Source organism: Zootoca vivipara, chromosome 1 (assembly GCF_963506605.1).
Source record: "Zootoca vivipara chromosome 1, rZooViv1.1, whole genome shotgun sequence".
In the NCBI taxonomy this organism is placed as follows: Eukaryota; Metazoa; Chordata; class Lepidosauria; order Squamata; family Lacertidae; genus Zootoca; species Zootoca vivipara.
Window position 1 is genome coordinate 57,605,996 of NC_083276.1, and position 22,800 is coordinate 57,628,795.

At 42.2% G+C, this 22,800-nt stretch overlaps 1 protein-coding gene across 9 annotated transcripts in view; it reads right to left on the minus strand.

Annotated features, from left to right (window-relative positions):
* The window catches only part of ANO1 (anoctamin 1), a 144,201-nt gene extending 123,852 nt beyond the window's left edge, over positions 1-20,349 (minus strand). For 6 of the 9 annotated variants that reach the window (XM_035117083.2, XM_035117055.2, XM_035117074.2 and 3 more), the window contains exon 1: positions 2,255-2,915. In XM_035117083.2, the coding sequence (XP_034972974.2) occupies positions 2,255-2,300 (46 nt within the window). In that variant the 5' untranslated portion in view covers positions 2,301-2,915. Of the gene's footprint in view, positions 1-2,254; positions 2,917-20,269 lie in introns of those variants that run through there. The other 3 variants (XM_035117017.2, XM_035117008.2, XM_035117027.2) reach the window with 2 other exon arrangements.
* Between the last annotated feature and the right edge of the window lie 2,451 nt (positions 20,350-22,800).

The window sequence follows — 22,800 nt, forward strand, 5'->3', positions numbered from 1 at the left end:
GGGACTTAAGTCTGTCCCATTCATTTCAGTGAGTTGAGCCTAAGCATGACTAAGTCTGGATCTAAGCCATTATTTAGAATTTCTAAATATTTTAAGAGAAGCAGAGCTTTAGAGAATAAGAGCAAAAGTCTAACCTAGCTCTATTAGTCCAAAGGTGAATAAAGCATGTGAATTTCTTAAGATTTTAGTGCAGTCCATTAATAAGAATACATGCCATGATACCTGTATAATATGCACCGATATATAACCTATCATGAAGGAATATTAGTAGCCCTTTAAAAATGCACACATATATAATTAGTTTTATCTCATCAACAACCTCCCATGGCAGTATGTTCCATAGATTAACTATATGTGTACAGTTCTGACTTTGATACTCTGGTGAACAAAAGAAATAATGAACATTTTTAGAGACGTTTTGATACTGAAATCAGTGTGTGATGGATCTGCATGATAAATATCTTATCTTATTATTCATGTATCTATAGATCTGTCCATGCAGATAGGTAACTTACCAAAAGGAAGAAAATGCAAAGAACATTTGCAAGCAGCTCTATATGGACATTAGCCCTTAATTTTATCAGGTAGATGCCAAGTCTAGTGTTTAATGATAAGTTAAATACCTGTTCCTTACTTGCTCATTCTCTAGTGGAGAGCTATATACCACAAACAAATAACATGCCCCATGAGTAATGATTGTTCAGTACATTTATCAACTGACCCTTCAAACTGATTAATTAACCTATGATAGCCAGCTTCCTGTGTGTTGCCTGATCTTTTCTGATTTAAAAGCTCTCCTTCATATTGAACCTTAGCATGAAGCTGGCCCCCTCTTCTATACAGATCATAATATGTTAGCGGTGAATACTTAATATTGAGCGAATAAGCAGTATTTTGGTATACAGCTCAGCAGATTCATATCAGGCTAATTTCTTAAGTGTTCCTTCCTCTGCCCCCTGCTCCCCCCAGCCTTAGACACTCTGGCTGGTGAGAAATTTGATGAACGCTTTGGGCTGAACTCCAGTTCAATATCTGGCTGTTTTAATAAGCAGCTTCAGGATACTGCTACTTCATGGGAATTTAAAGAAGGGAGTAGAGAGAAGGGCTCCCTATACTATTCTTAGAAGCAAACAGTCAGATTTGGCAACTTGATTACAAAGCATGGAATTTATAAACTGTGTCATTCTAAAATTACTTCATTTGTATACAGTTCAGTTGGATGGTCATGTGTTGCAACATATTCCAGTTTAACAGCGTAGTTCTGTAACACCCACAAAATCAAAAGGAAAATTGAGCCACACAGTGGATGCTGGTTATGTCATGTGTTGTCCAGCAACTGGAACTTGTATAGGAAATGGTCATTGAAAGATGTGCATTAAAAATGTGTATGCATCCAACATGCCCTTGATTTATTTTTAAGGGGAAACTGGAGAAACTTCCAAACCCAAACTACAGAATTCCACTTTTAATGTCTAGCGATGCTTCACAGCTGTGTTAACATTGAAGCATTTTGCCTTCTTATGGGTTAATGAAATTTCAACACTACTGACTCCTTTAAGAAGTTACCAATCTACAGTATATTATACCATGTACCATACTCACAACAAGTGTCATTGATAGTTTCCACAAAAACCTTCCTGGACCTCATTAAGTTGCATGCATACTCAAGACAGAACAATTGCAAAGAAAACTCAAACACAGCTCCTTAAAACATTAAACGCTACCCCAAACACTAAGAATCCCACTTCACAATCACCCCAGAAGTAAATACCATGACAAGACCATATGAGCAACACCAATGTAGCTTCTTCCATTTATATTGATAACATTGTGCATTTCTCTTTGCAAGTTGCATTATACACATTTCAGCATTTAATCTGTATGTTTCTGCCACGCACAGAAAGACATTCTGATGAAAACGTTGTTTCTTCCGCAGATCAGAAGTACGACAGAAACAACGGTTTCCAAACCTAGTCAGGGATAATAAACACAGATGAGCTCCTACATCCGTGCTAAGATCCATTGCCTTTAAGAAAAGAAGGCTAGTGCTTTTATCTTAGCAGGACTGTCAGGACAGTCACCCACTTTTGCCAACAGTGCAGTCATTTCCCATTTATTACGAAGGTCCTTCCTCCTCAATGGGAGGGCAGAGAGAGCTTTAGAATAACTTGCTTTCCAGAAATAATTTCCAATGCCACCCCTGAGGTCCAAGCTCGGTGCGGATCCTTCCCCATTCCAACTCTAGCACACTTACATGACTCGCGGGGAATTCTGTGAAGATCAATGCCATCCGTCTCCATTTCTGAGCCAAGTCTGGGAGGCTGAGCCTGGCGAAAGAAATGCTTGGGGGATTCTTTTCCTTCCTTCCTTCCTTCTCTCCCCTGAGGAGTTTCATTCAAGAAGGCAACCCAACTATTGCTGCAGCAGCCACGTCTGGGGAGCAGCAAGCATACTTGTCCAAGTAGCAGCAGTTCCTACTTAGCCCGACCCATGCTGTTTCATCACGGCAGGGATGCCACCAACCGCTCACCAATCGCTCAGCAATGCAAAAGAGCGGCGCGTGGGGTGTGCACTGAGGAAGCGTCCCACCTTGGCAGCAGAAATTCCCCCACCTCAGGGAAGGAAAAAAAACCACACACACACACAACCTCGCTCGCTGCTTTCCCGGGCACGCACAAAAGTCAAGGGTGCAACCTTTGCCTGGCGCACAGAGCTCTGGCACTCATGCTGATCCCGGGGTTTGAGGAACTCCCTGGCAAAGGGAGAGGCGGGGAGAGGAACCGACTTTAAAATAGCAACGCCGCTTGATCTCCCTGCCGGGCTCTCCCCGCTCTTGCCGCCGCTGAGACCAAAGGCAGCGGGAAAGAGGCAGCCCGCCACGTGACTCCTGCCGGCGAGGAAGAGCAGCGGCGGCAGCAGCGCCAGGCGAGCGCCAAGCTGGAGGTGGAAGCGGCGGGGCTGCCGCCTTCTTCCCCGGCCAGGGGCGCGAGGAGCGCTTCTTATAGGACGCTCGCCAAGGCCAGCGTCGCGAACTCTTTGCTTAACACGGGAGGGCGGGAAAGGGAAGGGTGGAGTTCGGCGGCTCCAGCCGGAGTTTCCGTTATCACCCAAGCCCAGCCTTAACGGCCTCCAGCCACCACCTAGGCTGGACAAGTGGAGTTGGGCGGTTGGACAACGCCTTTTGGTGACTTTGGCATAGCTGCCAAGTTTTCCCTTTTCTCGCGAGGAAGCCTATTCAGCATAAGGGAAAATCCCTTTAAAAAAGGGATAACTTGGCAGCTATGGACTTTGGATCGCCTTCGGCTGCGTCACTTGCACATGGCGTGGGGGAGCGCAGCGCCCGGCGCAGGGACTGTTTTCTGTGTCAAGGTTCTCTGCATTTCCACGGAGAACCACCGAGGATAGAAAGGGCTGCCTCTAAGAGTGCCGGCTCACCCACCCTATGCCGGTGCTTCATGTGGGAAATGAAAGGCAGGCAAGAGCTCGTAGCAGTTTGGGAATCCCACAGTGCTTAGGCATGGGCTCTTAATTCAGTGGGTAGAGAGAGAGAGGCACACCTCAGTTGCAACTTAAGAGGCGCCTTGAAGATACACACATTTTTTTACGTGCCTGCACCTCAGCCATCATGTGCTGCTGGATAGTTAAGAATTATGGTCTCTTGTCCCACATTCCTTTTTATTCTGCTGTTTTGCATGCTTTTTTCTCTCCTTTGCCTGCTTTCTGTGTTGACTTACTCAAGTGTGCTGTGCAGGATCCTGGCATCAGTATCGGTCAGATGTATGCCAAGGACCCAGCATGGCCCACCATAGCTGACACCCACCTGCACACTTAACTGGACAAGCCCTTAAAACAAACAAAAATCCCAGAAAATGCCAGGTAGCTGCATTGTGCAAAGGAGTATTCTGGAAAAACAAAAGGGGAATGCACATAGTTACCCTATTCCGGACTGCGAGATGTAATGGTAAATTCCAGTATGGAGGATTAGGTTATCAGTGGGTATTAGCACAATGGCTATGTCTGCCTCTGCTGTTGGAGTCATTTGAAACTGAATGCCAGTTAATGGAAGTCACCAGTGGGAAGAGTGATGTTGCAGGGCAGGCTTCCCGGAAACATCGGATTGGACATTGTGAAAGCAGGAGATGCTGGGCTAGTAGGGCCTTTGTTCTGATTCATCCGGCTCCTTCTTATGTGCTTATACGTGAGGGAAGAAGCCATCTTTTTATTCCTTCCCCAGTGACCCTGATGATGTGCTGCCATTTGGAGTAATTTCCCACACTCTGCAGCCATCCACCATCCTGTCAGCACCACCAAAACTGCTGCTCATCTCATAGCCTAGTAACTAAAATTCAGTAACTAAAATAAAAAACAGGGTGGGTGGAATCCCACCTCCTATTAGAACTTTCCCCAGGTGGTGTTACACATAGTTCTACAAGGGTGATGCTATCTCATTGTAGCTTCCTTGTAAAACACCCGAAGGCCTAGAGCAGAGTGATTTGAATAGAGACAAGATCTCATCTAGAACTACCTGTTTCCATCTACGTTGGTGTGGCTCAGTCACTTCCTCAGCTACAGAGCAATGTGCTTTGGCACAAATCTCAGGTGCTGTTTCGGATGCCAGCAGTGTCAGGCTGTTTTCATGCTCAAGCACTAACTCAGAGGCGTAGGAAACTGAAGCAGGAGGATTCCCTCCATTAACAACACACAGAATCACACTATAGACAGATAGGGGCCTTGCAGGCATCCCACTTTGTAGTGTGAACCATTATAGAGAGTGAAGCCCTCTTGAGGTGTTTTAGACTAACGAAACATGGGAAGGGGCCAGCAAAGACACATTAGCTCCACATACACACCTGTTTCCATTTCAGTCACTTTTGCAAGTGCCTTCGGGGTTCCTTGCATGCTTTAGACTTCATTGGACCACCCAGCTCAATACCATTTGCATTGATTGAAACAGCTTTCCAGGTTCTTGAGCAGCGGATATTCCCAACCCTAGCTGAAGATGCCAGGGATTGAACCTGGGATGAGTTCTGTTGCTGGACAGCATCTGCTGAAAGCATCTGTGGGAGGAGGAGCAGCCTATTTTTCTGTTTCAGAATAAGAGGCTGTGGAGGAGCCTCATGTGGATCATAACCATAGCACATGAAGTAGGAAGCTAAAGTCTTTCCTCCTTGTGCTATTTTCCTCCCAAAAATGTCCACCCCCGCAACTGTTGTCCCCTACAGCAGGGTGGGGTGGCACTGTTTACCTGAGCTGTCAGTCACAATGCTGCTGCTTTATTTCACAATTCTGCAGCTCCATAGAAATCTGGGATATGTGGACTTATGTCTCCTGACTCCCTGCATCCCTTAAATGGAATCTATTATAATTTATGGAGATTCACTCTTCTGAAATACCAAATGTTTCAAATAATGGTTACTCTTCAAAATGTGAGATCTATGACGATCCTACCACTCACTGTTTTTCTCCAACTGGAGTTGGAACACAGTAAACCTGGAGGTCTTGAGGGGGGGGGGAATGAGGCATCTCCCGTATCTCGTTACAAAGACAAGACATCATAAGGTAATGTGGGCAATATTATCAATTTAGTGCAGATGACCTGCTTATTCAGCATTCATCCTGATTTATTTATTTTTTGCACAAAACTTACTTGGTTGTCAGACTATGTCTGGTCTTTTTTTTTTTTTTTACTGAGTAGTCATTCTCATTTGTTTAAAGGGGTGAGCGGTTACATAACAGTGAGCATTTATACTGCATTCATCCTGATTTGTGTGCTTGCACCTACGGTAGCAGGGTATTTAGCCATCTTCCCATTCTTCATTTGTCCATCCCACATTTTTATTTTTCATTACCCTGTCACTTTCCAAACTGCAATCAGCCCCACCCCCTTTTAAAGTTGATTTGTTACACTAGGGCAATAAATCTAATTCCATAAGCCCAAATTTCCGGTATGCACTTGAATCCCTCCTGCAAAATGCTGACAGTCTGGAGACACTTGCCTATGGAGCAGGAATGCTGCAAGAGCTTTCAAAACAAGCATTCAACTAATTCAAAAATCCATACTGCTTTTGCCACAAGCTGAGCAATATTCCACTGAATAGTCTTACTTTGCACATTTGCATTCTGTCCTTCCTCCAAGGAGTTGAGTGTGGCATATATGGGTTTTACCTCACTTTACCAAAGCAATAAAAAGAATCAAATAGTTGTATATAAAAAAAATAGCAAATGGATGTGTAGAGACCTGTATTGTGTGTCTACACAGTGCTTTGCCGGGGTGTAGCTTTTACAATCTTAATACTGTTTGGATAGTGTGTTTCATAAAGGGAGTAGACCTGCATCCAAACCCAGTTTAAAATGACTGAAACAGACTCTCAGCTTCAACTGGGAATAAAGGATGCTGTCTTTTTCTACACTGTTATGCCATCACAACAGATCTGTGAGCTAGGTTAGACTGAGAGACAGTGACTTGCCCAAGATGAGCCGGTGAACTTTATAGTGGTGCAGTTGTGTGTGTGTGTGTTTGTGTTGAACCCCAGACCATGTCTGTTTCTTTACTGCTCCACACTGGCATCCCAGTCTGTACCTATCTCAAATATGTGTCCTAAGCACAGACCTGGTTTTCTTCATTCTTTTCCCTCACTGCAGGGAATTGCTAATTTCTAACTGAAATATGAAAGGCTCTTCTGCGGATGCCAAGAAGAGACTCCCCCACCAGAGCTTGGCTGCAAGAACATTAAAGGAAGGTTGATGGCGCCTTCTTGTGTATCCATAAAACTTGGCGAGTGACATCCACAGATAAATATAATAAATTCAGCCAAGTCTACCTTAAACAAAGCAGTTTGCAGGGGGGAACTGACCTTGGGCATCTGAGCAACAGTGCCCCTGAATGATAGCAGCAGCTGACATGTGCAGGGAGGATTCCTCTTTAAAGGTCACTAACATACTTTGCCAGCAGGCTGCGGAAGAACAGGCAGCTACTGGAGACCACAGGCTTCTAGCCTAGGAGGGGAAAGAGGTGGGCTTTGAGACCACACCCTCTCCACTGAAGGGAGCTGCGAGATCCTGTGTGTATGCTGCCACTAAGGACTGTTGGGTGAAAGATAGTTAAGAGGTCTTGTTTAGAGGGTTCATCTTGGTATCTGCAAAGTGAAATGCTACTTAGAAATAGATCATTTATTTATCAATATTGGGGTTTTTTTAAATGTGCATTTCGATGAAATGTAAATTCTTCCTGTCTTCACCCCCTCCCCCCTGCCCATGTCATTGGATTATTTAATCCTCTATCTAGCCTAAGTTTGATTATTTTCTCAACCGTATCAGTTTTCATAAATAGCTGAGCCACTTTGCAGGAGGTCTTATTATTTATAAACACATTAGCAGTTCATGAGCTCAAGATCTAGCCAGAATGTTAGAAACGTTCTCACACACAGAATTTGCTAACACAGTGCCATGTGATGCAGTGAGGCAGAGCTGGCCAGGATATAAACCTCCAGTGGTCCTCTTGCCAGGGATCCATCTGCTTGGAAGTCAGGCCATTCAAAATGCGTTTGGAGAGATCTAAAGTAGTTTCTACCAACACCAGCAGTACAGAAGCCAAACAAGCAAGTTTTAAAGTGTGCTTCTCTTATAGTAATTCAGAACTAGCATTTTGAAACTGTATGTGATGTAATCATCTGCAGGTAAGCAGAGTGGCATAAAAAGATGCTCCAGAGTAGAAAGTGAAAACACCACAGGTTAATGTCAACCCCCATAAACAACCTGTCCATGGATGACAATTGGCCACAGCTGGAGTAAGGCAACTATGATGTAACAGAGTATTTAGTATGTTTAACTGCACTCCGGATTTTTTTTCTTTTTTAGCCACATATCAGTGGTTTAAATGACCAATGGTCTTGCTCATTTTTTTTTATTTCACAATGAACTACAAGCCTTAGCATTTCCAGGGCATTTCTTAATTCTTTGGGCTGCCACAGAGTAGATCTTTCTATTTAAGAATATTTTAGTTCCTTTCCCTTCTCCAGTTTCTACAGAGGCCACAACTGTGTAGATTTCAAAGCAAATCATATCACACAATTACATAATTAAGAAAAGCTACCAAACATCATGAAAACGTGATGGTATGTGAACTGTAAGGGGAAACCCTTGCTTTGTCTTAGCCTTGGAACAAGGATGTTCTATTGTTACTACATCTTAAAGTATACCATGTATAGTATTACTGCTAGCATAGTTCAGTCTTCTCCTTTCCCTTTTCCCTTCACATTCCTTCCCCACATGTGACAGCCAGAATGCTGGTGGGAACTGCGTGTTCTGATTTTTTTGTGCTGGTTCTACAAAACTTGCACTGGCTACCAATCAGTTTTGGGGTTCAACTCAAGGTACTAGTCTTAACCTTTAAAGCTTGGGACCTGGGTACCTCCAAAATTGCCCTGTCCAATTTGTCCCTCCCCACCCCACCCACTTGAATCATCATTGGGGGACTCTGCTTCAAATCCCTCGCCTTGGTGAAGTGCGGATGGTGTCAAAATTGGGTGGGCCGTTTTCTGCTATGGCACCTAACCTTGCTGAGTGAAGTCTGTCAGGTCTCAACAATATACTGCTTTAGGTGGTTGGTGAAGGCCTGGCTCTTTTAAGGAAGTCCTTCCATTCATTAAGTCAAGAATGCTTTGATGGTGTTTCGTGCTTGGCAGGGGGTTGGACTGGATGGCCCTTGTGGTCTCTTCCAACTCTATGATTCTATGATTCTAAGTCATCTTTCATGGTCTTAGTTCTATGTTGCTGTTGTGGTGTTGGCATTGGATATTGTTATTTTATCCATTTTAGTGATTCAGCTTGGTCCCCCTCCCCCCCCCGGCTTTCATTACTGTCTGTTGGCTGTCTTGAATTTCCTTGGAAAAATAGGTGGTTCAGCTGAGGCACAGGTTTACCACCACTGTGAGAAATGGGCCAAAGCAGGGGCCTTTAGAAGCTGCTATCATAATTAGCATTAGAAAGACTTGGCATAAATTCCCAACTGCCACTGCAGGCACTGTTAATTTTATTTTGAAAGAAAGGTCTTGAGTGGTCTTACGTTCACTTTTAAGTTTGATTCACTTTGCTTTCATGTTCACAGTGGTATTTAAAACAATCTTTTTCAAAAGGAATTTGATAGTTGACATGATTGCATATAAAATACTGTTCCTATAAATATATAAATCATGGTCATTTTAAAATATGGGCTTTTTCCGAACAAAATATAATCCTCAAAGACTTAGCAAAAAAGTAAAATGAGCTTGGGTTTATTTTTAATACCCATTATTCACTTCATTGTAACTTTTATGGTTCACTGTGCAAATATGGATTTAGATAACTTTGAAAAATGCACATTATTTACTTTATTAGAGTCACAGTACAGTATGTGATGTTCTAGATTTGTGATAAATTGAAGCCTAGCATTGCTGCATTTTACTCCTTCATATGTGAGCTGAGGCAAAATCATGACCTCTGTACCAGAGACCATGAATGACCTTTGTCCTAACTTTATGCTTGATGAAGAGGCACGGCATATGCAATATGATAACAATATTTTAGGAAGGATATTTCATATTATTTTGATACAGTTAAAAAGTTCATAAGATTTTTTTTAAAAAAAGATCTTAAGAATAACTTTCAAAAGAATAATTGCGCTGGCAAAACAAAACATCACAGACTGCAGTGCCTACATTCTGTGACTTGGTGGGCAACCTGTAGCCTTTGTGTTGCTTGTGGCCCTTGGCCCAAATTCATGTGGGTGACAGAGGGGGGAAAATAGGTAACTGAAAGAGAGAAGTGGGTGGGAGGTAGGGAGAGAGAGAGAAGGTGATGACCCACTTTTGGCTTGGACTTCAGCTCCAGTTTGTGCCCCCTCCGAGGGAATGCAGCCCATAAGAGAGAAAAAAGGTTGCCTGCCCCTGTCCTATGGGGAAATTGTGTGCAGTTCCTAAGTTCCATGAGCAGTATTCATCTCGCAAAAAAGGACTGAGCCCTTCCCATGGCACACTTCTGAAAATCTACTTCAGAAGATTGGGAGATCTTCCAGAAAAAGCACAGGGGACTGCCACAGAAAGGGAGAATTAGCAAAAATCAGGCTCACTTGCAAGAAGCAGAATGGTCCTTTCCAGTCACACAGGGCACCACAGAGTATGGTAAGGGACTCCCCAATCCTTACAGCACGGGTAAAGTTGGAGAACTGTGAACCAGCCTTAACAGCAGACTGCTGGAGGTCCTATATAAACTGTTCTGAGCATTCTAAGGGTCTAGACTGGTTATTGTACTGAATCATGCATAGATGGTTGGTTCTTAAAGAACCATCTAAAAGGGTTAGAAAATGAAATGGCATTGTGCAGCATAGCATGGTTTGGTACATTTCTGGAGTACTCTTTAAAAAAACACCATGGGGGGCCTATGTACAATAGACTTGTAAATAAATAAATTGAATTCATTTCCCAGCCTGATACATAATAGCTGTAGGATGTTTTAGAAGAAAATGAATCTTCCAAGTAGACACACTGCATCTATAGTACCACAAAACAAAGAGTTGTGTAAATCACCAGAACATGTGCCTTTATCAGAGATCTAGTCCTTCCAAATCACTCCCTTTCTGCTTTTCTGACACAGGCTTTTTGATAATTACATTGTTTTAAAACTGCCTTTGAAACATTTCATCTGCAGTGTAAGATTTGTTTTGTGGGCAAAAGTGAGTAATAAACCCAACACCACTAAAAAGAACATCAGTGTTCTGGATTAATGGGTACAATGTGAAATGCTGATAACGTCCCAACAAGAGTTCTGGAAAACAACACTACAGGTACAAGAAGGGGCAAGTATTATTATAATTGTTTCTGAAGAAGGCACTTAATTGACACTGAACTTTGTATGACACAAAATCAAACTTATTCATTCTGGAAAGTATTTACGGCTTCACCTATTTATTGTATATCAGGCTAGTTTCACAAAATGGTTATGTTCTACCAAGGTGTTTTGTGCCGACAGTAGTTTAGAACCTAAGCCATAATTTTAGCTACAGGCGAACCATGTTTTAGAGTAGCTTGCCTGCTTTTACCTTCCATCTAGGCAAAGTGATGGTCTGTTAATTCAGACAGCACACCAAACTATATTCTGGTTTTGTATTCTGGCCTGCTGATGGATCACAAACTATGTTTTTTTCATTCAGACCTCACACTAAACCATAGTTTAACTTCCTTTAAACCATGGTTTAAAGGTGTCTGACTTGAGCCGGCGTCTTGAGCCAGCCATACAGCAATATATTATGGATAGACTGGGTATATAAGCCCTAGACCTAGGATCGGAGACTTTCTGGAGTCCAAGGGCCACGTTCCCTGATGAGCAACCTTCCTGGAGCCACACACCAATGGTGAGCATGGCAAAAGCAGATGAGGCCAGACATACACCACTCTCCTCCAGCCAGGCAAGCAAGAAATATTATCCCAGTTCAAGGACTCATTCCAGCTAGGTAAAATTACAGGAGGTGGGCACTGAGCAGGATAAGTAAGGATTGTGATCTGTGTGTGTGGCCTGGACAGAGCCCCAAGGTCTGGCTAGAGAGGCCTGGGGGGCCACATTTGGACAGCAGGCCTGAGGTTCCTCACCCCTGCTATAGACATCATACAAGGTTTGGGAGACCGTTTGGTGACGGTGCATGCTACATGACAAAGGGATATCCCTTGACATTGCACCAATGCTCCTAGCATCTTTAAAGAAAGAAAGGCATATTCTCAGTCCGATGACCCAAAAGAATTAAAGCATGATTACCCTTCTGTCTTCAATGAGGCCTGGCAGATTGAGAGGGGGGAGGATGCAGTGAGGGGATACGTTTGCCTACCCAAAAATTAGTCTGCACTCTTGAGATGCAGTTGAGGCAGCCTTTATTGATGTATCAGTTCCCAGCCCAGTTGGCTTGTGTATGTGGAATTGCTCGGGGAGGGGAGGCAGTGCACCTTGTCCTCAGGTGGCAAAATGTATCGGGCAAGCCCTGAACGTAAGTATTGTTATGCAAGATGGTTTAGAAAGCTTTTCTGTGAGTCACACTCACAGGTTGTAATCAGTCCCGGCAATCTGTGGTTTAGATACGGTAGTATTCTAAAGAAAAGTTTTCTGATTTTTAGTAGAATCATGCCCAAGGTTAAAAACTAAAAATCACCTACCACATGAATAACCACAGGAAGCACAGTGACTCTAGACACTACTGAGTCATAGTCTCTTAGATCCCTCCTTGATTCCAGGGAAGAATCTTTATCCTACCCTAAGCTGCACTGGCTCATTAAGTGAAAACAACCCTATTTTCTGCAGCTGCCACCCACGTTCATGTCCTTGTTCTTGCATTCCTATATCCAAAAGTTAGGGCTGCTTTCTGGATTGTTGAAACTCTTCTTAGCACAACCTGATCCTACATATCCCTTGAAACCTGTGATGGCTAGCCAGAAAGTGCATATAACAAGAGGTATGTGTACATAGGTGGCTTCCTGTGTACCCACATTAGATTCTAGAACTAGAGTAAGAGCCTCCATCCCCCCCAAAAAAAACAAGGCACAATGTGCTAACAATATGGTGCCCATTTTGGCATGAATCCACAGCACTGGCCCCATGCCACCCTCCGCTACTAATGACAGCGTGGATGAAGGGGCAATGTGGGATGATACAGCATGGACCACAGAAGTTGGATGCTCATTTAATACCCCCCCAAACAAGGAACAGTTCATGCAGATGCACCACTTGGCAGTAAATTGATACAGTCAAGAAAGGTTATTGGAACAGCTATTAGTGTTTTATTGATTTGCTAGCACAATACATATTTTATGTCCACATTTTTTCTCTCTCTCCTCTCTCCTTACATTGTTCCAGTGAGCTCAGAAGGGACTATTTGTGCGCCAGGACTCAGTGAGGGCATGTGTCTCAATCTGGACCTCAATAACACATTACAAAAGGTGCAGCAAGGTATTACAAAAACTGTTCCTGAGGTATCAAATATTTGGATTTTTTAAAAGAAAAAAAAAGAAATGTAAAGTTGACTATTACGTGTTACAGTACTGCTCTCTGCCTGGAGGCAAAATCTTCTGTAAGCAAATGCTGCTAATAGATGTGATTCAACCCTAGAAGACTGCCATATACGGAGCAATTTTTTGGAAGTCAGATGGTCGCAGGGAGAGTCCATGGCAGAGAAGCTGCCACTTTTTAAGCCCATCAGGCATGTCATGTTGGCAAGGCTAAAGATAATTGATATTGCTGACTCATGTTGGCAAGGGCAGAAAGTTTGTATCTGTGGTACTTCTTCTCCTCCCTCCTGGTTTTGGTACTTGTTGTCCTGTTTTATTTACCTTCCCATTGGTTTCAGTGAATGGATTTATTCTTTTCCACGTTGGGGGAACAAGAAGACTTTGGATTCCCCTGTCACACACCCGTTTTATTCCCTGCCACAATCAGAGGACCAACATCAAAGCAGTGATGGTGCTGGAGCATGGCTAATGGTCAGGGATGATGGAAACTGTGAACCAGTAGTAACTGGAGTGCCACATGTCCCCGGCTGTAGGACCAGATCTGTGTAGGCCACAACTTGGTTTATTAATACACACTCAATTGCTTTGAGAAATTGCTTACAAATGATACACTTGCCTACTTTACTAAACTTTGCATTTCTTGATGTATCCATTTTTGATGCCTCAGGAGTATATAAAATTTGTGGCAAACATTTGGTAGAATTGGTCTGCAGAATGTCATAAAAATTGCCTCAGAATTAATATAGCTCAACTTTCATTTTTTAAAAAAGTTTTAGAATTTCAGCCTCCTGGTTTTCAGCTCTTGATTCTAGCTTCTGATCATCAAGTTAAATATATATTTCTTTATTCAGAAACACGGTCATTTCATTAAATAAATTATGACTCTACAGTGCCAATTTAACTCACCCCATATTGATTGTATGCAAAAGGGGGGGGGACTTCCTTTGAAAGTCTTGGAGTAGCCTATTCTTTCACAGACAAACATAATTATTTGAATGGTTATGCAGTCTGGCTATCAAGATTTTGATCTTAAATACTATCCTTTACAATAGCTGCCACATCTATCAATTTGCCTGACATAATATTTATACTCCACCTTTCCATTATTTTTTTTTAAAAATACTTTAAGCAATCTACAATTACTGAGGCCGACCCACCCATGAGGCAAGGTGAGGCAACTGCCTCAGGGGGCAAGATCCACAGGGGCAGCAGATCTGACCTCTAAAGAATGCACCTGTTGCTGCTATGGTGACAGCAATGGCTGTGGCGTTCTTCTTGGAAGCCATATCTGCCACCTCAGCAATGCCCCTGATTCAGAGCGGGCCCTTTCTCCCCCGCAACAGCCTTTGATACCTACTTCAGTTGCCAGGTAAGATTGACTTGATTCTCACCATGTTTCTGATATAGATTTTCACTCACCCCTTCTTCCCTGGTGGGGGAAAATGCCCTTTTGTGGTTCGCCTCAGGTGCCAAAATGTGGCCCTGACAATTACATTCTATAAAATCACAGTCTCAAAGATATTGGGTGGCAATATCAGAAATCAACACCATTCATAGAAACTGTGAACAAATTAAAAAAAATAAAAAGCCTCGGACAGACGTTCGAAAGAGAATATTTTTGGAGAGAGTATTCCACGATCAGGATACTACCAAAAAGGAGGCTGAATCCCTGGTTAACAACATCCTGCCCTCCAAGGGCAAAGATAATCCAAGGGCAAAGATAATTAGAGCAAGGCTTCTGAATGAACAGGATCATGGAGGAAAATTCTTGCTCTTTTACCCTTAGAGCAGGGACAGCCAATGTGCTACCCTCCAGATATTTGTTGGGCTACAACTCCCATCATCCCTGACCATTGGTCATCTCAGCTGAGGCAGATGGGAGTTGTATTCCTATGATATCTAGAAGCACTAGGTTGATTACCCCTGATTTAGAGAGGGTACTGGTAAATGGATAGGCCTTCTGAGTCCTATCCATCCACCCACTGAAAATGGACAGCTCCATCTGCTTGCCAATATTTTATTCTTTTCACTTCACCTTGTTTCATTAAGTGCCAAACCACACATTATGTGGAAGACCCATACTAGATTTCCCTGATGTTGTCAATTTTACTTTAAAGGTACCAGGGGACTGAGGCTGCCAATTTAATCAAGGCACTGCCACAGAGGTGCTATTTAACTCTTTCTCTCCATAATATTTTCCCAGGCTATTGTCGCCATCCCCCTACAGCTTTTGTTAGTTCCATAGAGGAACAAATAGGGGTTCCCAAATCCCCCCAAAACCTAATGGCAGTTTGGACAGGGGTGATGCACATCAGGAAAACAGTACAAAGAGGAGATTTTAAAATGTGTATGTTAACATACAGTGACTTCAAATGGCTTAGCTGTCCTGCACTCAGAGGTAATAAAAATGGGCTCTAAAGTATTTAGACTTCAGCTCAGATTTTCTATAGCCATTTATATTGAAAGCATTCTGTTCAGCTTGATCATTTTCTTTCTTAATAAGAATATAAGTAAGAAATAATAAAATGTTATCTTAAGAGAATCATCTGTCTTGAACATTTCAAGATGAAATAAACTCCTTTCAGCAAAATATATGCCCAGGTGTATTACTTATTAGCAGTTTGTGGAGCCTTAAACAACAGCTAAATATGATGCATTGTTTTAAACACAAGGGGGCACTAAAAAGCTAATCCTTCTCAACAGTATTAGAAAACGCTTCACCGATCCTCAAACATCTCTAAAAATGAGCATGAGAGTTACATCAAAAGTGGTGGCATAATATGGACCTTTTCACCAATTTGGTATGAACTGCTGGAAAAGCCACCTTGTGTGGCACATTTAATTGAAACAGTTTCTCTTGTAATGGCCAACTGGCTGAGCAATAAACCTGAAGTCTTGGACTGATTTTTTATTATGAAGGAGGATTTGAACTCCAGTAAAAGAGGAAGTTTACATCCCCCAAAGTCAGCATGGAGATACGCATGCCAGCCAAAACCCAGCCCAGAGTTATGTTTAAGCCATGAGACGATATGACATAGCTGGCTATACATTGGATTGAAGGTATTGCATTCACAGTTCTAGAATAACAGCAACACCACAGAGCTTAACTTTTAATACTTCTGTGTGGAATAAATTGCCCCAAGCAATTCTGCACATCCTGGGCATGCTCGAGCAAAAATTAGTCAAGTGGTGGGACTGAGTCACCAGACTAACTTAATTCCTATTACTGTAATTTAAATCAGACTTAGGAATGATTGACTTTAGCTGGATTGTACCCACTACATATTGCATATTCCAGGCATCCCCAAACTTTGGCCCCCCCAGATGTTTTGGACTACAATCCCCATCATCCCTGACCACTGGTCCTGTTAGCTAGGGATCATGGGAGTTGTAGGCCAAAACATCTGGAGGGCCGCAGTTTGGGGATGCCTGAGATATATTATGCAGCAGTAATGTTTGGCGCTCCTGGACAGGAGGAAGTGGAAGGCTGGTGGGACTGGCTGCTGCACACAGTCTGGTGAACCCTCCTGACTATCTCTCTAGCACTGCCCTCTGCTTAAGAGGCAAAGCCACACCAAGATACCAGTATAAATCTATGTGTGCACTTTTTAGGCTTAACTTGTGTCACACTTGCTCAAAATGCTGACCACCATAGGCATATAGAGTGCTATGAGTGTTGGGGCAGGAGCACGTACATGTTCTTTTTCGAAACCTCAAAAAAGAAGAAGAAGAAACCTCTTTGGAGCAGCAACAACTGAGGTAAGGGAAAGAGATGGATTGGTGATTTCATCTGTACTCAGTTAATAAGGGAATATTCCCAGGGAGTGGAGGAAGGGGGGGGGATAAGGAAGAAAATAAGCACCAATGAAACTAACAATTATTTCCCCTGACCTTTTTAGTTTCACCAGAAATGGAGGGGGAGATGGAAATAGCAGTGGTGAAACTGACAACATGTATAGACACGCACCCCCCTCCCCCAGAATGAGTGGGTGGAGTCATTCCTGAATGTGTCCGGAAAAACTGCTGGGAGGAGAGCAAAAATAAGCTTCCTTCATAGAAAACACACACAATTGAAGAACCTTAATCTGATTCCTGCATGGTCATCAGTTGATTTAAAAATCTGACACAAGCACATTTCTAGCTATTTCTAGCAGCAGGTAGGAAGTTTGGAAGTGATAGGGCCCCTCTAGATGGCCTGTTCATCCATCCTGATTTGCTTGCTCAAAATTTACTAGATTATAGCCAGTCTTTATTGAGCATTTGTTCTGATTTGTTTGTGGGATGGTTATATGACAATAGGCATTTGCCCTGCATTCATCGTGATTTGCTTGCAGAGCGTTTATACATCTTCTTGTTAGCCGCTCATTCATCCACACACTTTCGTTGCATTTCTCTGCCACTTTCCAAACCAGAAAATGTCAAATTCTTTTTTAAAGTGGGTTTGTTGCTCTGCAACAGCACCCTTTACTCTACTTGCAACTGTGCATACCAAAGGTTCTGCTGATCCACTTGAATCCTTTCTGCAAAATTGTGAGAGTCTGATGGTGCCCTTAGTACTTTGCATAACGAATGCCCCAGTGGTACTTTGATTTTACCCTAATCATCCCAATCTTTCTTTCTCATCCTGTGAAAGTCTGTAAAGTTACACATGGAAGTGTCCATAATATCCATTTTTATTTCCAGTACAGTGGTAGTCGGCAGTCGAACAGAATCCATTCCGGAAGTCCATTCGACTTCCAAAAAGTTCAGAAACCAAGGCACAGCTTCCGATTGGCTGCAGGAAGCGCCTGCAGCCAATCGGAAGCTGTGGAAGTCGCGTCGGACGTTCGGGTTCCAAAGAACGTTTGTAAACTGGAACACTCACTTCCAGGGTTGCGGTGTTTGGGAGCCAAAACGTTTGACTCGCAAGGCGTTTGGGATCCAAGGTACGACTGTATTTCTAATGCAATATATGTTATCTGAAAAGTGCAGTATTTAAATCAAATATCAAGGCTATCTTTTTTTTTTGCTGGCGGTGAACTTTAAAACGGTTGTTTGGTGTTTGCATGTTTTGCACTTATCACATGGGACTTGTAATATTTCCCTTCAACCATATCCTGTTATCTTAGGCATTTTTTAAAATGCAGGATTCCATATTAAAATTCTCAAGAAAGCTGTCTATCAAGCCCTCTGGCTGACTTTGCACACAGAAATGGAATAAGACCTCTCCCCTGGATCAGACACAGAAAACCTTTGACTCTCTAGATGCTGTTGAAGTGCAGTCTCATTGTCCCTAACCATTGGCCATGCTGGCTAGGATAGAAGGGAGTTTTAGTTCAGCAACATCTGGAGGGTCACAGGTTCCCCATGCCTGCCCTAGATGAACTCCTGTTCTTTTTTCAAAAAACCTCTTTTGCCACGTAGGTTTGAAACAAGATACTTCTGTGTGTATTTGTGGTTATCGGTGGAGTGCAAAGCGCTGTAACTACTCCCAAATTTGTCAGGTACATCTCAAGTGTCCCATATTGAATGGCTAAATCAGCTTTACCACAGATTCCACTCCTAGTTCTATATCCCATAGGTTATTAAGTACACCTAGAAGGGAGATTGAATTTGCCACCGTGGAAATAGTCATGAAATCCTAAACTACCAACATTTTGAATTCTAAAAACCTGCCAAAAGTGAGAGGAATTACATACAGAGGTGGTGTAGAAAGTCACTTTAGCTCTTAAAAGGTTCAACACATTCCAAACCATTTCTCTTCCATTCCAGATGTTTTATTTCTACCTTCAGCTTTTTCAAAGCAAAACGAGATTTTATTCCTTGCTCTTTCTCTAAATCCTTGCTTATATTGCCGACTATATTTTGTTAGAGCGTCTCGGGTTACTTAAACTACATTACAATGTTTATCCATATGTATTGCACAGGATTTCATAGACCACTCAGGCAGGGTTCTTTGCATATATAAAGTCGGTTTCATAGCTGCAGAGTCACTTCAAGACAAGATTTCCTCCCCACCCCCACAGCCTCAGGGATTGCCATTTAATAGCAAGAGTGCCTGCCTGCCCAGAAAAGGCTAACACAATTGTTCCCCATAGTTTGGGATCACCCTTGAAGACATCCCTTGAAAGGTTCATAAGATATACACCACACATTTGATGCACATTTAAAGAATCCTGGGAATTGTAACTTTCCTCACAGAGTATTTTTTTTGGGGGGGGGGAAGTCATGTGCTTTAAATGTACATTTGTTGTGTTTTAACTGTATGGTGGATCTGCCAGAAAGAAGCTCCTTCTCATAGTAGCCAGAGGGGGAAAAATCCTGCTTTGCTGAATGTTGTCTTGGTTCAAAGTTCTTAAAAGGGGCAGAAGTGTTTTTCTTTTCAAAATATGGTCACTGTTCTTCAAGTCTAGGAGTAAGCCTGCTATCTTTACCAGGGAGATAGCCATGTGGCAGCATGATTCAGAAAAGGAAAACAGTAACCTGAGGACTTTAGCAAATCCTTACATTTAAAGAAAAAGGCCCTTGGTAAATTCAATTATATCTATTTTTCACAGAGCATTGATTAGTTCTACTGAAATAATATGGGTGTCATCCGAATAGCCATAAAACTAAATAACATGATGCTTAATAATACCAATTTTAAAAGAGGACTACAGTACGTTGGTTTTAGAGGTGCTTTTGTAGAGAAGGTAAATATACAATAAGCCATTCCTACTAGCCCAAACAGTTATCACAAAATTGTCAATGACCTGTCATTCAGTTTCCTTCGTTTTCCAACCAAACCCGTTTTGCTATCTGGATTAAAATAAAACAGTACAGCAAAAAAAAAAAAAAAAAATCATTTGCTTAAGAAACCCTGCAAGAACTGTTTCAAATACAGGATCTTCCTTCTTCAGACAGAGCTCTCCAGTTCATGGTGTTAGGCTCTTATCTATATTATGTTGTTCTAATGCATTTCTTTCATTCAATTGACACTTGGAACTCCGAATGATGTCAACTGAACCTTACATCTTCAAAGAACAATTTTGTCCTAAAGCATGTTGTTAGTATAGTTTTATCAGTAAATGAATTGTGATTTTACATATGGAAGTTAACTGTGTGTAGCCATCAATATTTTCAGGTGATGTTAATATTAAAAGACATTCCTAATGATAAAATGTACATAGAAATTATGAAACCGACTTTAACCTCCCCCCTCCCGCAACAAAAACATACATAGACATGTAGTCATCGAAAATATTACAATGAAGCAGTTGTCTTACCTGTTGACAAGTGAGTGTAATACATTTTTCAGAAAGGGCAAGTTTGCTTTCTGTCCTAGTACTCCTCTCTGATAGTAGACTGTTCCAGAAATGAAAGACAAAAACGGAATTGCATCAGAAAACATGAAGGTAATTAAGGTGTGGCTCAGAGGTTTTTGGATGTTTTTTTTTTAAGTGGCTTTGTAAGTTTTGAACGACTTTCAATTAATGTTCAGTGACATTTGTAAATAAGTTTCACCTGATTTGCACAAGCTGTCCAACCATGCTTTAAAATTATGTTTGATCTGAGGGTTTGAAAACATGCAGTTAACTCAACTATCTAACTGAGGTGGGGTTATCTAACTGAGGTGGGGTCATACCTTAGCAGGAGAGCAAATGATTTGCACGCATAAGGTCTCTGGTTCAATCCCTAAGATCTCCAGGTAAACGTTTCAGGTAACAGGTGATGCAAAAGACATCAACTAGAGGCTCTTTTGCATGGCTGGAATGTAGTCTGTAGAGCTCAGTCTCTATAACACATTTCACTTGCAGAAGGTCCATGGTTCAAGTCTTGGCATTTCCAGTTAAAAGGATCAGACAATGTAAATATACAACCTTTGATGGAGATGCCAGGCACAGAGACAGCACTATATTAAATAGACAGAAAGTCTGACATGGTACAAGGCAGCTCCCCATGAGACTGCGGAGCACATGAAATGCCCAGCATCTTTTTAAAGAATCTCTAATCCAAGAATTTTTCCCATCATGCAGGTTTGGCCCTATATCTCCAAAACAGCTTGTTCAGCCTTACTGGCCATGAGCTGGCTAACTTGCTTTTTATCATTTAAATGGCATGTTGTTGAACTTGGTAAATCCAAGGCAGTAAATGTAGACCTAGCATGTCACTTCTGTGATACACAGTGTTTAAATTCTGTCTTAATATGCTTGCTTTCCTTTATTCCAGCAAACTGTTTTGCTTTTTATGTTTTTTTAATGCATTTATGTCCCATGATCTATTGCACTGGCTGGGCAGACCATAGACAAATCTATGCAATAAGGTCATAGCGTTGCGTCCATGGCACTCCTCTGGTACCAGGACCAACATCCTTTGCAGGTGCTGTGCCAAGAAGAAAGCACCTTGCACAGTGAGACAGGTTGCAATGCTGTTCTTTTTTAAAAGCAGCCACTTCAGGAGCGGGGACGCAACAAAATACTGTGTGTCAACCCAAAACAAGCCCCTTTTTTCAAGTCTACTAGCTGAACCTCATCTGGTGCACTCACAGCCTAACCATTAAGAGGTGGCTGCTGTAGCCTATTGCCCATTGGCAGGCCGAGAGACAGACCTGACTTCTGGCAGACTCAACTTGCAATAGCAGCCTCTGCTGTGTTCTCTCGGCATGTTTTATCAGTAGAGGGCAGTGTGATTGGGCAGTGCCACAAAGCCCCTTGCGTGACTCCTAGTGCTGTGGCAGGATGAGCTGGAGCAAAAACTGTTATATCATTGTCCTTGTTCTTTGGAAAAGCTGGAACTTAAGGGTGGGGGTAGTGAGGATGGCTGCAATAGCCATTAAACAGGTATGTGTGGCAGAGAAAGCCCTTCTTACAAATGCCCCCAAATGTCTAGATCGCCCTCAAAACAGTTGGAGCCAAGTTCATGCAAAGCAGTCTACAGATATTTATATCAGCATCATGTTTTAACCTCAGTTTACTTCGATTTGTATAGGTCCCATTCTCAGTCCTTGTTGCAACTAAAACGGTTGCTGTTAGCCATGGGCATAGACGGGGAGCAGCTCCCCCCCCAAAAAAAATCAAGTAAATAAATAAAAATACTTAACTAAAAGTAGAAATAATCAGCATATTTGAAATGGAAGTGCTTGTATGATGTGATGGTGCATTGTAGTGACACAACTGGCAACCCAATTGAGTGATAGGCATGGCTTCCATGAGCTGACCAATCACATCACAGGTCGCTCGGTCCTGCCCTCTGCTCCAACATAAATCCTGGCTATGCCCATGCTGTTAGCCCCAGTTGTCCATGGGATGAAACTCTGTATGATACAATCCTGAAGGATCATAACAGGAGGCCCAGCAAGGCTGTTTTGTTTCTCTCCCCACACAAGAAGTACCAGTAACTTCTCTCCTTTGCAAGAGTCCCTGTGTGGTAAATGATTAAGCAAATGAAGGAAGATAGGCACAGATTTCTTTTCCTTATGAGTTCCACTTTTTTGGGTCACTGGCTAGAATAATTTCTTGTTGAGTTGATATTTTGTTCTTTCACTTGGACTTCTATTAAAGTGTTTTTTAAGTTTTGTTTTGTTTTTTAAAAAATGGGGATCTCTATAAATCTGTCCGAGAACCATAGCCAGATTTCTAAATGTTAGGGGAAGAACCTTGGAAATGGGCAAGAAAAGATGAAATGTGTTTTCTCTAACCATTTGAAACATCATATTTCATGCCTGTATTATAAGCAGAGTTAAGCTGTATTACCTTATATGGTAAAAAGAACCCTCACTATGAGCTAAATGGCAGAGGTTAGCCAGCCTTACTTTTGT